Source organism: Oncorhynchus mykiss, chromosome 1 (genome assembly GCF_013265735.2).
Source record: "Oncorhynchus mykiss isolate Arlee chromosome 1, USDA_OmykA_1.1, whole genome shotgun sequence".
Taxonomy (NCBI): domain Eukaryota; kingdom Metazoa; phylum Chordata; class Actinopteri; order Salmoniformes; family Salmonidae; genus Oncorhynchus; species Oncorhynchus mykiss.
This window is the reverse complement of record NC_048565.1, coordinates 32,296,146-32,309,965: the sequence shown is the minus strand read 5'-3', so window position 1 is coordinate 32,309,965 and position 13,820 is coordinate 32,296,146. Positions and strand designations below refer to the sequence as shown.

The 13,820-nt window shown below is 42.3% G+C and overlaps 1 protein-coding gene across 2 annotated transcripts in view; it reads right to left on the bottom strand.

The window, feature by feature from the left end:
* The window catches only part of LOC110521325 (RNA polymerase II elongation factor ELL2), a 49,492-nt gene that overhangs the window by 8,580 nt on the left and 27,092 nt on the right, over positions 1–13,820 (bottom strand). For both annotated transcript variants that reach the window (XM_021598821.2, XM_021598812.2), the window contains 5 exons: positions 8,068–8,312; positions 7,078–7,202; positions 4,495–4,612; positions 3,660–4,116; positions 2,783–2,846 (listed from right to left, as the gene is read on the bottom strand). In XM_021598821.2, the coding sequence (XP_021454496.1) occupies positions 2,783–2,846; positions 3,660–4,116; positions 4,495–4,612; positions 7,078–7,202; positions 8,068–8,312 (1,009 nt within the window). The remainder of the gene's footprint in view (positions 1–2,782; positions 2,847–3,659; positions 4,117–4,494; positions 4,613–7,077; positions 7,203–8,067; positions 8,313–13,820) is intronic.

The following is a 13,820-nucleotide window of genomic DNA, read 5'->3' as shown; positions in this document are numbered from 1 at the left end:
TGGCTCTCGACCTTCACCTCCCCCGAGTCCGTACGAGAGTTGCAGCGATGGGACAAGACTAACTACCAATTGGATATCACAAAAAATGGGGGAGAAAAAAGGTGTAAAAGTACAAAAATAAGCACTGTGACATCTGGTCATGTAAAATGGGCTTTATAAATAAATGTGATTGAATTTGATTGCTACAGTAGATGGCAGCATAGGCCTCTCCAACCAAGCTCCTCTTTAAATATTCAATTTCTCATAGAAATCTTTTTTAAACTCTTGCAGGAAAACCACATCTGCTGACAATCTCTTTAAGTGTTCAAGAACCATATGCTTTTTTTTTTTTTTTTTAAATGTATGGAGCCTGTGCACATTCCATGTAATAAGTTGGATACTTACTTGTATAAAATCAAAGTTAACCTTGTCTGTTCTGTCGGTCATTGAAGAGCTAGATATAACAATTCAGCAGACATTCCATGGAATGGGAGAGTCATAATATGAATACATAGTCATTATATACATTACAAATACAGTGTAGATTGTGTGGGCATGTGGGCTGAGCAGACATTTAACAGAGAATACACAAAAAACAAAGCAAAGGTGTTATTTTTAGGGATTTTAAGCTCCAACTCATCTCCTAATGTACCAAGATTATGTCATTTATATATTGGAGAAAGACAACCACTTAAGTATTGTGGTCAGTTTGTATTGCCTTGTAAATTCAATTAAAGTATAGTGGATGATAGGTCTCTACTTGGGGAGAGTGAGTCCACCAAGAGACTGAAGTGAGATGAGTGGAGGCCCCACACAAAACTGTCTGTCTGATGCCCTCCCAGTCACCTCGTCCCAATTTCTCGGATAGAGCTCCTCTCCACTCTCAACAATAGCCACCATTGAATCTTAGCTATAATAATAATAATAACAACTCGACATACTCTCCTAATCTGTCCAGAACCCTTATTTATTTTACAGCAGGTTTGCAAGTCACAAAAAAAAATCAAATTACATTGTTATATAGTTAAATCCTTCCGACTCTCTCCCAAGCCCATTCCTTTCCAACTCCCCCTCCCAGTTCCCCCCCCCTTTACCTCACCCAAGCAAAGCTTGTCCCAGCCTCCCATCCAAGTTTGCCCCAACCTCCCATCCTTGCCCACAAAAGCTAAGATTGTCCTTCCCTATCTCCCACCCTTGCACATCCAAGCCAAACTTGTACCAACCTCCCAACTTTTCCCACCCTTCCTACTGCTCAGACACACTTACACCCATCCACTTACTCATCCATTCTCATTATTTCCCACCCAACATCCATCCTGTATCCACACACCCATTCTCTCCCATACCTACTCACCATCCCTCACACACCTACTCACCATGCCTCACTTTTCCCACACACACACACACCTATTCACCATCCCTCACTTTTCCCACACACACACACCTATTCACCATCCCTCACACACCTATTCACCATCCTTCACTTTACCCACACTTTCCCTTTTGACTTGTCTTGTCAGTGTCCATGTAGCCCATTGGCGTTGGCTACTTCTGTCGTTACTTCATAGAGGAAAACAATTACTTGGAGAAAGTATAGGTTGTATTGGGGGAGGGGGAAAGGATATTGTCTCAACTTAAGATAAGCTTGTTTTTTCCTACTTGACTAGGGATTCACCGGCGCTTATGAATTCCATCCTTTGCGTTCCCTTCGATACCCACAGTACTGCCGGGAAGCAGAGCTGAGACTTGATCCCCTTTTTCTCCAGTGTCTGATCGAAATGTATTCCTTCGTCTCTCTCATCCTAGTTGACAAGTTGTAGATTACAATGATTGGGTATTTAGCGTTCTTCTGTCTTCTGGTGATAGATTCACATCCAGTTCCTCTGATATCAGTTTGACCACTTAGCTGGAAAGGTCTCCTTTTTCCTCATCTTCCAGTGAGGACAAAATACTCTTTCATCCAATTCATCTTCTGAATTCTGAAACTTGGTCTCCAAAAGGCTTGTTTTGTCGTCTTGACCGTTCATGTGCACGTCTTGTTTGTGTGTGACTGACACGACAGCATCTATTGTCTTTTTGAGCTAATCTCATTTTGTAATAACAGATTGTAGCAGTTTGTTTTGTTGTGCATTGAGAGCATTTTAGCCATGTTTTCCTAGATATCCTTCAACTGTTCATTACACGAATTTGCATCCCCAAGCTGCTCCTTATCTTTTCCTCCGGGGAAGCCATGGCTTGTTGGACTCGTGTCACCGGGCCACTTTACCAGCTGATTGGGTGGCTTTTGTACATCACTGATCGCTCACACTCACCCAGTTGCTTGGGGATATGTTAATTTATCGATTTTAGAGGCTTGATTTAAACTTTGTCTGGTTTCAACATATAACATATAGCTAGCTACTCACACCCCATGCGTCCTATTGGTACGCGCTTGCGCCTCATCTTTTTAAGTCGTTCTCAGTGAAGCTGTGCTATTAATGCACATTTGACAGACCATTTAAAACTTCAAAATGTTCCACTATTTATGTGAATGTTTTCAAGCCAAATCCAGACCTTTTGGAACAAATCACTTTCCTTTCACAACAAAAGTGACTAAAGTAGTAATACCATTAAACATAAACATTGGAGCAACAGATGGCAGAAACGGAAACTGAGACTGAGACCTGAGACCACATACTGGTTTCACTTGTACCATGTTTACAAAATGAATGGGTTTCACATAACTTATCAACCTAGAAGTACAACTCAGCAACCCAGGGCAATTCTGGAGAACTTGTGAATGAAGCAGTGTGTTTAAACTTACATTAAAAATTCGGGCAGCTCCTCCGGTGATGTATGAGTGACAGGTGTTTTAGCCCCCTCATTGTCTGGAGATAAAAACAAGCAGAGAGAAAAAAAAGTTCATGTAATCTGCCAATGCAAATGTGATAAAACTCATATCATACCAAGGCTGATGGAGTCGTTTATCACTACTACGGATAAGAGACCTGCTAACAAGGCAGGCAGTGACGCCAGAAGCGCCCCAGATTGGGAGTCAGAGCAGCCTGCTGACTCGATGGACCGTGGGTCACCCAGCTGTTCCACAGAATCATCTACACACTAGCCAGGGAAAGGGATGGGGGTTGCTAGCTGAAGCTACATACACAGCACCCTTTCCACTGGAAATTCTCTTCAGATCATTGATTTGTCGCCACTCTGTTTAAAACCTACAGCAATTCACTGTGAGCCGTATATCTAGATATGTCACCTAAACTTTTGGGGACCGATCCCTTTGAAGTTTCAAAATACTTTTCTAGAGCAGGTCGTTTTTTTTACTACTGTAATAAATATGGGTTAGGAAAACAGACATCTTGACTGGGTTTTTACTACTTTGCAAATGGAAAGTTTTAAGGACAGTGTTTATGTATACGGAGAGTGTTTATTCGTATTTATACAAATACTGGGCAGTCTTTTCTGTAATCTTGTTGGCTCAAATACACTGATTAGATGGTTATTGTAAATTATTAAACTTCTGATTTCAATGCGGTCATAGACCAGTGGTGCTGTAAATATATCCTTTGATGTCATTACTGTATCATTATCAACATGTTCTGTTTCTGCTATCATTATAGTCAACAAGGCCTCAAAATGATATCATTTAGTTGAAAATTACATTGGGAAAGAGATGATGCCTGTCTTACCAGTGATGTTTTCCTGGTTCTGTTTCAGGTCGGGACTGTTCTCTATCCAGTCCTGTTTTAACCGCTCCCTGTCCTTGTCTTTGTGCTTCTTGGACTTCTTCTTTTTGTGCTGGCCGTTGGCTAGCTGCTGGTCGGTGCAGATGGAGGGCTCAGTCTGTGGAGCCTTGGGGCTTGGTACTGCTAGGCCTGGCTCTGTCCTCTCCAGCTTGGGAATACTGGAGGAGCAACCCAATTTATGCCTTGTGTAGAGACCATTAAGGCTCTCCTGGACGTGATTGTTGGTTCTCTCAAACTCTGTTTTAGTCTGTACACTGGTGTTGCCTGGACCAGATGAGCTACGGGCTCCAAAGGTGCCAAGCTGTCCATTGGAAGGAGACTGCAGAGATAAACTGTGGTCTAATAGTCTTTGCTTCTTGGGGGTCTGATAATCAGATAGGTCGGAGGGCACGGGGCGTTTCTATGAGAAGGGTAAAGAAGAGGTTTTACCTGTAATACAACTTAGCGAAGACCAACTTACCCTACATTTGAAAGGAATGGCTCCTCTACATTAAAACATCATAACTGGCTCCTGAAAATGTCAGTGACTGAACTGCCTCCAGCACTCCAATGAATAAAAAGCAGATGCTACCAAACCAAGCAACTTTCCTCTCATTTCTCCTTTACTCAAGCTTATTCTGCAGTCAAAAGGCATGACACTATTCAAACATAAATTATTTAACCCCTGAAATGAATCTGTGCATTCTCTTATTTCTAATCAATCTCAAGCTTTTAAGAAAAACAATGAGTAAGGGCAGGATGTAGGAATTCTTTTAGAGTTAGGTAGGAGAGTATTTACCACAGAGGGAGTCTTGACCGGGCTGAGTTGTGACGGAGAATCCGCAGGGGTTTTGTGGAATGAATGGTTTGACTGGAAACTCTTCAACTGGCTACTGCTGCTCAGTGGCTGCAGTTTCCTGCAACATTAAAAGGGGAAGACATTTTTACTTTGCTATTCCGTTTATGTTAGGGCAGATAACCCAAGCTTAACTCATTTTTTTGACAGATTTATTATGTTTTATTCAACGTGTAGGTCTAATCCGGAATGCAGACTGGTTAAAAACTCATTTTAGCTGGTGTCAATTCCACAATTTACCACTGGCTAAATCTATGACTTTTAAAGGCCTATTTACTCTGTTCCATTTGTGTAATCCACTGTCTTATCAGCCCAGGCAGGGAAGTTATACACTTTATCTCCACTATATATAAAAAAAGCATCTAGACATGATCTCACATTTCTTTTAGACTAACATTTAGTTTTCAACAGCGGAGATTTGTATAAACATTGCGGTCAGTCTCCGATATTTGCAACATTGTTTCTATATTCAAATTCAATCTTCAGCTGTCCCATAGTAATGTTAAACGTGTCGGGAGTCGGGACAGGCAGGCAGCTGTTCTCATCCCGTCGAAATCAGCATTGTTCTTTGTATATATCCATACAAATTATCAATAGAAAACATGAAAAATGAAACAAAGTGCAGCTAGTTTGCCGTCGTTCCAGTTTCAGTTTGAAGTGATTGTGTTAGCTAGCTCCTCTGAACAACAGCGTGCTAACAAGAGAGCACATTTCCTACGGCAGGCGAAATTTATTTGAGTACATCCATAACAATGTCACTAGAAAACAGCTTAAACAAACGCAAATGCAGCTACTTCGTTGTTATTCTGGCTGCACTAGTGTTTGACGTGGCTGTAAATTAGCTCGCTAGCAAGCAAGGGATAAGAATGTTGCCAGTCAGGATGGCAGTGGAACATTCAGAACGAACGACTGGGTCCATAGATACAGAACATAACGACTGAATGAGTCTGGCAACCAAACCGATAGAACGCCGCTTGGGTAGCAACCCTAGGTGTGTGTTGGGACTATATCTTGTGGAAGAATTAAATAGTATGAATAAATTAAAACATGTTATATGAAAATATGTAAATCATTATTTGAATATGTTGGTAACTGGTTGTATAAACGTGAGAATGCCCTCGAAGCCGGTGTTTGGAGGATATATTGGCACGGTTTGCCGGTCCTCAACTTTTTCTCGGGCCTAACACCCGTGCCAATATATCCTCCAAACACTGGCTCCTCTGGCATTATCACTTAAGTAAATAATGGTTCAAACTCCAATTGCAATTGCATGGTTTACAGAGAAGTGAGCGAGGTGGGGCCATGTTAACAGAGGAAAACACAACACAAAACAGGTTGAACCGGTTGGTTACTGCAAAGTCCACCTTGACGCAGCTGTTCACATGAATATTGCATTAGAACAAATAGACCACATTGTCAGACAGATGTTACACTCCCATTATCTACACTTGACCTCAGGGTGAAACTGACACATTTTTCAGCATGTTTCAAAGTGTTAGGCTGTTTGTAGTGTTTCTAGGTTACAGAACACAGATTACATCTGCAAGAGGCAGGCACTAAGACAGAGCGGTGTCCAGTCACTTCAGTGAGGAGAACAATGGTGCCAGATGCAGGCTCTGTTAGGCCAAACACTCCTCTCTCCACTGGCAATCTGCTTCCTCCAGCTCCTTCCTCACAGAAACCTCACTGGAATCAGAGTTCCATCATACCTCCCACAGCAGCCACATGACCTTTTCAACTACATGATCAATGGAATCTCCTGGAAGCACCACTGGCTTTCAGGACATTCCAGACATGAGACCCTCTGACAGACTAGGCTTCCAGCAATATGGTTGCTTTCTGGGATAAACTATAAGGAAAGGCTCTGATATCGAAAACAATTGTTGTTTTTTTAAACGGTCATACACTGATGAGCCACATCAACCTTACCTTGTACATGCAGCAAAACAACATGTCCACTTCCATTCAGAGCTCTCTTTAGAACATCTGAGTAGTGTAAACAGAATGAAAACAATAAGCAGGCAGGAGGTCCATCTAAAAAAGCTTATGAAAGCCACCCCCTAACTGACCAGTGGCAGGATAGGACACGTACTTAACGTGGGATGACGTCCACTCTCATTCTGAACAGCTCAGCCAGGCTACCTTCCTCCACATTAATGCTATTTGACAACACCAAGCAGAGAATATTTCTCTCCCCGCTTTGATGTGCCCATTAAGAAATTCATCTGTGTAGAGAAATAGTCATTTAGAGTCTCGCCTTTCACCATGATCACAGCAGCCTGCCACAGTAATCCAGTAGTCTCAACGGCAGCACGTTGTCAAAAAGCATCAGAGCTACTGAGAAGAGTTAATCATCCAATTACTGACGCTTAAAGGTTAAATTAAGATAAACTACAGATTCGGGGACTCTCCGCCATGACACCAACATGTTGATACAGGTACATATTTAAATATTCAGTGGTGAAAATGTGAAGGAGAGTATGATGGTAGAGAAGACAGGTGAGTAGAAGTACAAGCCACACCCACCTGGCCAGGAGCCTATGGATGAGCGGCTTCTCTTCCTCCAGGTAACCGGGCCAATCCTTTTGGACGTGCCTGTAGAACTCATCCTTCAGAGTAAAGCTGTGGTCTTTGTGGTTCAGTTTAGCAACCTGCAAATCATTGACAAACACATTTGAACCCTCTGTCCCTGTAGCATTAAAATACACTTTTGACCCCGGTTAAAAGACAGGCTCAACTGGCAGACTATCAGAATAATAATACATTGTTCACCATGTAATTGATAGCAAACACAGCAATTACACGAGCACTGCACCAAGTTAGTGCTAAGTCAGTCACAAAAACAGTACCAAATCTAGTCTACCCAGAGAGCCTCTGTGACAGACGACATCCATTTGTCAGAGTAGTACTGGCCTGGCTGGAGATACCCCACCCTCCCCGGTGGAAACACTGTCTTCTCCTCCAGACATAATTAAAGCACAGCTCTAATTACAGCTACCAGTAGAGGCAGTAGCAGCAGCGACACAGTCGCTCCTTGTATGACTGCACTGGGACTCCCAAACATACCCAGAACAGGAAGTACGCCTCAAATATACCAACTGAGATCACTTAGCTGCTCAACATTTGGTTGTAAAAGGAGCCATTAGCATTAGATTCAGAGTGGATGTAGAGAGCGAGCGAGGGAGACAGAGCGGCTACACTACAGTGTTTCCATTTGGAATCCCTGGAGGGATTTAGAATTGCTTATAGATGCAGCTGAATCTCAGAGGCACTTTTAAAGACCCTGTCCTTTCTTTCAATGTGAAAGTTGCTGTGATGTTTTAAATGTTTCATTTACAAAATAGATTGTTTATTCATTTCAAATGCATTACAATTGGAATACAATATGCAAAAGTTGTGCATTATTGAGTTATAGCTCCACTTAGTAAAACCAGCACCTACCATGTACACATATCTACATCCTAGTATCGGAGTACAGTTTTAGTGTTGTGCCGTGTTGCGTTCTACAGGTCTCACCTCATCCAGTACTGCTCCCAGGTCAGTCTTGTCCTTGGGAGTGGCCCTCTCCCTCTCCAGCCACAACAGGAGCTCAGGCTTCCTGTAGGGCTTTAAGGCCAGGACGTGGATGATGCGGTCTCTCAGGGGCCTGAGGACTACTGGGTTGGGGGCCCCGCTCTTCTTGTTGTTAGGGGAGTGCTTGTTGCTGCTGCTGTCCATGCCTGACGACAGGCCCTGCTTCCTCTGGATCTTCACACATTTACCTGACAGAGAAAGGGAGATGCACAGAGAGGCGCCATTTGACAAGAAAAATGTTTAGTAACTTACAAAATATCTTTCCGTCATAAAAGCTACCTTCTTACTAAGCTACTGTTACCAAGTGAAAAGCAGTGGTTTTGTGCTCGTCAGTCAATGAAAGTTTCAGCAATTACCACAATTATGACTTGGATAATTCAAAGCTCTCATAGAAGCAGTACACTGGAAATGTGACAAGTGGCGATGGAAGTGTTATGCTTGTTCTAACTGCCTCTGAACAGGATTCAAAATACACAGACACTTCTCTGAATAGCCCAGACCAGTTATGCAAAAAAGGCCTGGTCTAATGTGACAAGGGCCAGAAGCAAAACTTTGTCTTGACAGATGTCAGTTATATATACAGTATGCAAACACCGCACACAGGAATGGCACCTTGTGTCCCTAGTAGGAAATAGCGTCTTAAAATATTTAGCCAGAGCTCATGAAAGCCTCCTGTACACATACACACTAACCCTTCGATCACACCGACAGCATCCTTGCGCAAAATAGTACCCAGGATCATCTGGATATTTATGCAACAAAAGTTCCACATTCACCTTCTGCTACCGTTTCTGTCAAGCCGTCTACACATACAGGTTTGACGCGTACGTTCGATAAGTCCAATGGATGCACCACACCGAACGCACTGCAACACACTGCTCCAAGACAAACGCATCCCTTCATTGGAAATGAATGCAATTCTGGTGTACCAAACCGCAATGACGCTGTCGGTGTGATCGAAGCGTTGGTACGCAGCACCAGGCTTGGAGTGCAGTGAAAGGGTTGACAGTGAGGTTGGCCAGTTCCTGTGTAAACAGAGGAGCATGGAAACTAATGCACCTTGCTCACTCACACACAGAGACCATTTTTCCTGTTGCAGAACTAATTAACCTGGCTCCAAGCCAGCAGGCCATGGTGGTGCTTATACTGTATGTAGATGTATCTCCCCAACCTAATCTCATTAAACGTTTAAGATCTGCTTTCAAGGTTGCTATAGGATGAAAAGCACAGCCTCTATGTGGGAGCAGTGTGGTTCTGGTATCAGGCATCTACTGCATTATGTAAAGTATTGTACGTGAAAGAGTTGATCTATTATATTTTATTTAACTAGGCAAGTCAGTTAAGAATAAATTATTATTTACAATGACGGCCTACCCCAGCCAAACCCAAAGGACGCTGGGCCAATTGTGCGCTGCTCTATAGGACTCCCAATCACGGCCGGTTGTGATACAGCATGGAATCGAACCAGGGTCTGTAGCGATGCCTCTAGCACTGAGAGGCAGCGCCTTAAACTGCTGTGCCACCCGGGAGCTAGAGTAGGTTTAGATATGACAATCTAAATAGTATTTTAAGGAGTATGTCAATTATTTGGCTCCATGCACTCAAGTTCACATTTCTAAAAAGGCCACAGTTGTTGCACAACTGGAATGTAATAATGTTAAAGATATTGAATAACAAGTCACCAAAATGTCTCTATTCTTGTGTGTTATGCATCAAACATTATACAAACAATTCATGACATTTTCTTTAATGTGAAAAATGACGATATCAACAACATATAATATGAGCCCTAGTAACAAACTATTTTTTTTTTTTATCAACTCTGGGCCTGAGGGTAAATCTCTGCTTTTGCCAAATGCAATGTAGTTTCGAGAGCTTGTCGTAACAGCTACCCTGGTTCAAGACGCATACATTTTACAGTCCAATATCTTCCTGTCGTGTAGAGAAATAGCCTGTATTGCCTCATTTTAAAACAAGCCGCGACTAGACGCTAACAATAAATTAAATCTGCTTGTCATGTAGTTGGTTATGGGAAGGTTTGTAAAACGCTATTCTTTCTACTGCACATGCTTGACTGAAACATAAGTTGCTTTTCAGAAACATGATATGGGTTGGTTTCCTTGTTTGTAAAAAAATATTTGTTCAACATCATGGCGTACAAAATCAAAAACAGAATCTTTATGTCACCCAGAATCACATTTATTTTCCATGCTACAGCATGCAACATTTTACATACAGTAACTTTTTTAAAGGACCAAAGAGTTACGTTTGCTTTGTGTTTTCCTGTTTGCCATGGAAAATCAGGTATTGTAGTATTGCGATCCTGGTATCGTGACAACCCTATACTAGATAGTCATGTTTGGATACACCAATGTTTATCACATTCAAACCACAACAGTAGCATTCGTCCAACATGTATAGTTACACCGAAGACCATCATAGCTCAGTTTGAGATTATCGGGTGTTCCTCAGCCTGTCTATCACCAAGGTGTAATGCATTACAACAATAAGTCATGTACGTCAGACTGACACCAGACCAAGCGGAGAAGTGAGGAGTTAGTGAGCCTATAACAGGCTTACGATGAGTTCTCCATGGTTCCCAGGTTGGACTTTAGCCAGGAGGGCAGGGTTAAGTTCTACTCCAGCATTAAGTGCCATAGGATCTTTAGTGATCACAGAGAATTATGATCTTGGCTTATCATCTCATCTCAAAGACAGCACACAGTTTGTGGTATTCCTCACTCCTTGGGTGTATTGGCATGTCCTACTGCTACCTGATGTTCTCCTTACCAGATAAATGAGTCTAACCAGACCCAACCATAACTGGACTAACCAAGCCTAGCCTTTCTTAACCTCAATATCAGATATTTTGGAGGGGGTTTCGGTTATTAAACAACTAATTGACTAACGTCGGTTCATTACTTGAATTCCACGTAGTATTTTATTTTGTGAGCCCAACGCGCCCTTTCTCTAGGGTGAAATCAAATCATTCACGAGAGAAATCAAGTCAAGAACTATGTGGGACGCTGAACTGATGGGAGTTGTAGTTTACATTAAGCAAATGTTCAACCTAGTTCAGCGCAGAAACGTGGTAATTAACTAGGTGTAGTGTCTCACGTGTTGTTTTCAAACTCTCCTGAGAATGTTTCAGATGAAGTAGATGTTCACTCATTAGATGGTCCTCCAATTGAACGTGTTGCAGCATATACATACTTAGGCATTTGGATTGATATGGGATTTGACGTTTATAAACAAAATCATACTGTAGATGAGCTGGTAAAGAAGCTAAGATTTAAAGTGGGCGTTTCTAAAGAAACAGATTGTGCCTTTCTATAAGCAGCAGGAAGCAGATTATTCCATCTACCTTTTTATCTGTTCTTGATTATGGTAATATTATTTATCCAGGTGCAGTTGTTACTACTCTTAAACCTTTGGATGCATCTACCATAGTGCCCTTCGTTTTTTTACTCATCACTGCATCAAAAGGATGGCTGGACTTCGCTAAAGACCCATAGATCTCTACATTTTTCCCTTTTTGTTTACAAGGCACGACTTCATAAACTTCTGTCTTATCCAACTTTGCTGTTAAAATATAGACACCCGAGTTGCCTAACCCGTTCACAGGACTGGTTAACAAGGTTCCTAGGGTTTCCACTGAGCTAGGTAAATCTGCTTTTAGTTTTAATGCACCTTATTGCTGGGTCAAAAATGTAAATACATTTCATCTTGACGTTCTGGTGCATTTCAGGCAATTTAAAGTATTGATTGGGGACTTAGATCTCTTTTACAAATGCGCCCTGTATACACAATGTAAATTTACACATTATACCCAATCGATCTCTAAATACAAAAAGTAATGGGAAGCACAAAAGATATACACATTCCTACACAAATACACTGCCTGAAAAAAGTACATGTTTTTCAGTTAATTTCCATGACTGGTATAGTGACTAACATATACTGCATGACAAAAAGTATGTGGACACCTGCTCGTTAAACATCTCATTCCAAAATCAGGGGCATTAATATCGAGTTGGTCCCCCTTTGCTTCTATAACATCCTCCACTCTTATGGGAAGGCTTTCCATTAGATGTTGGGACATTGCTGTGGGGACTTACTTCCATTCAGCCACAAGAGCATCAGTGAGGTCAAGCACAGATGTTGGGTGATTAGGTCTGGCTCGCAGTCAGCGTTCCAATTCATCTCAAAGGTGTTCGATGGGGTTGAGGTCAGGGCTCTGTGAAGGCAAGTCAAGTTTTCCACACCAATCTCAACAAACCATTTCTGTATTGACCTCACATTGTGGACAAGGGCATTGTCATGCTGAAACAGGAAAGGGCCTTCCCCCATACTGTTGCCACTAAGTTGGTGGCACAGAATCGTCTAGAATGTATTGTATGCTGTAGCATTAAGATTTCCTTTCAGGGGCCTAGCCTGAACCATGAAAAACAGCCTAAGACCATTATTCCTCCTCCACCAATCTTTACAATTGGCACTATGCATTCGGCAGGTAGCGTTCTCCTGGCATCCTCCAAACCCAGATTTATCTGTCGGACTGCCAGATGATGAAGCGTGATTCATCACTCCAGAGAACGCGTTTCCACTGCTTCAGAGTCCAATGACGGCAAGCTTTACACCACTCCAGCCGACGCTTGGCATCGCGCACGGTGATCTTGGGCTTGCTTGCGGCTGTTTGGACTTGAAAACCCATTTGATGAAGCTCCCGATTGACAGTTATTGTCCTGACGTTGCTTCCAGAAGCAGTTTGGAGCTCGGTAGCGAGTGTTGCAACAGAGGACAGACCATTTTTACGCGCTGTGCGCTTCAGCACTCGATGTTCCCGTTCTGGAGCTTGAGTGGCCTAGCACTTTGTGGCTAAGCCATTGTTGTTCCTAGATGTTCCCACTTCAGAATAACAGCACTTACAGTTGACCGGGGCAGCTCTAGCAGGTCAGAAATTTGACGAACTGACATGTTGGAATGGTGGCATCCCATGACGGTGCCACGTTGAAAGCCACTGAGCTCTTCAGTATGGGCCATTCTACTGCCAATGTTTCCCTATGGCGATTGCTTGGATGTGTGCTCGATTTTATACACCTGTCAGCAACGGGGGTGGTTGAAATAGCCAAATACACTAATTTGAAGCGGTGTCCACATACTCTTGCATATATAGTGTAGGTCTCAATGTCTTCCCTGTTAAAATAAAAAGGTTAAATAAAACTAAAATTACCATTATACATTGAGTCTGTTTTTTCAGGCTTGGACAGATGGATACAATTTTACACTAACTATGTTAGGTTAGATACGCACAGACCACATGAGAGGACTTGTTCAGTGGCGGCAGGTAGCCTAGTGGTTAGAGTGTTGGACTCGAATCCCCGAGCTGACAAGATAAAAATCTGTTGTTCTGCCCCTGAACAAGACAGTCAACCCACTGTTCCTAGGCCATCATTGACAATAAGAATTTGTTCTTAAGTGACTTGCCTAGTTAAATAAAGGTAAAATAAAAAACAACATGAGAGGGAGAGACAGTTTGTTAAAGTATGCCTTATCTACCTTGAAGAACGAGTCAAATTTTGTCAGACAGCTCTGTAGAATACTTAGGCAGGCTAGCCTAGCTAAATAGGATGACTAAAGACAGTACAGTATGGGGAGCACAGAGATCATGTTAAATGGTCTGGCTGGCCAGCAGCTAC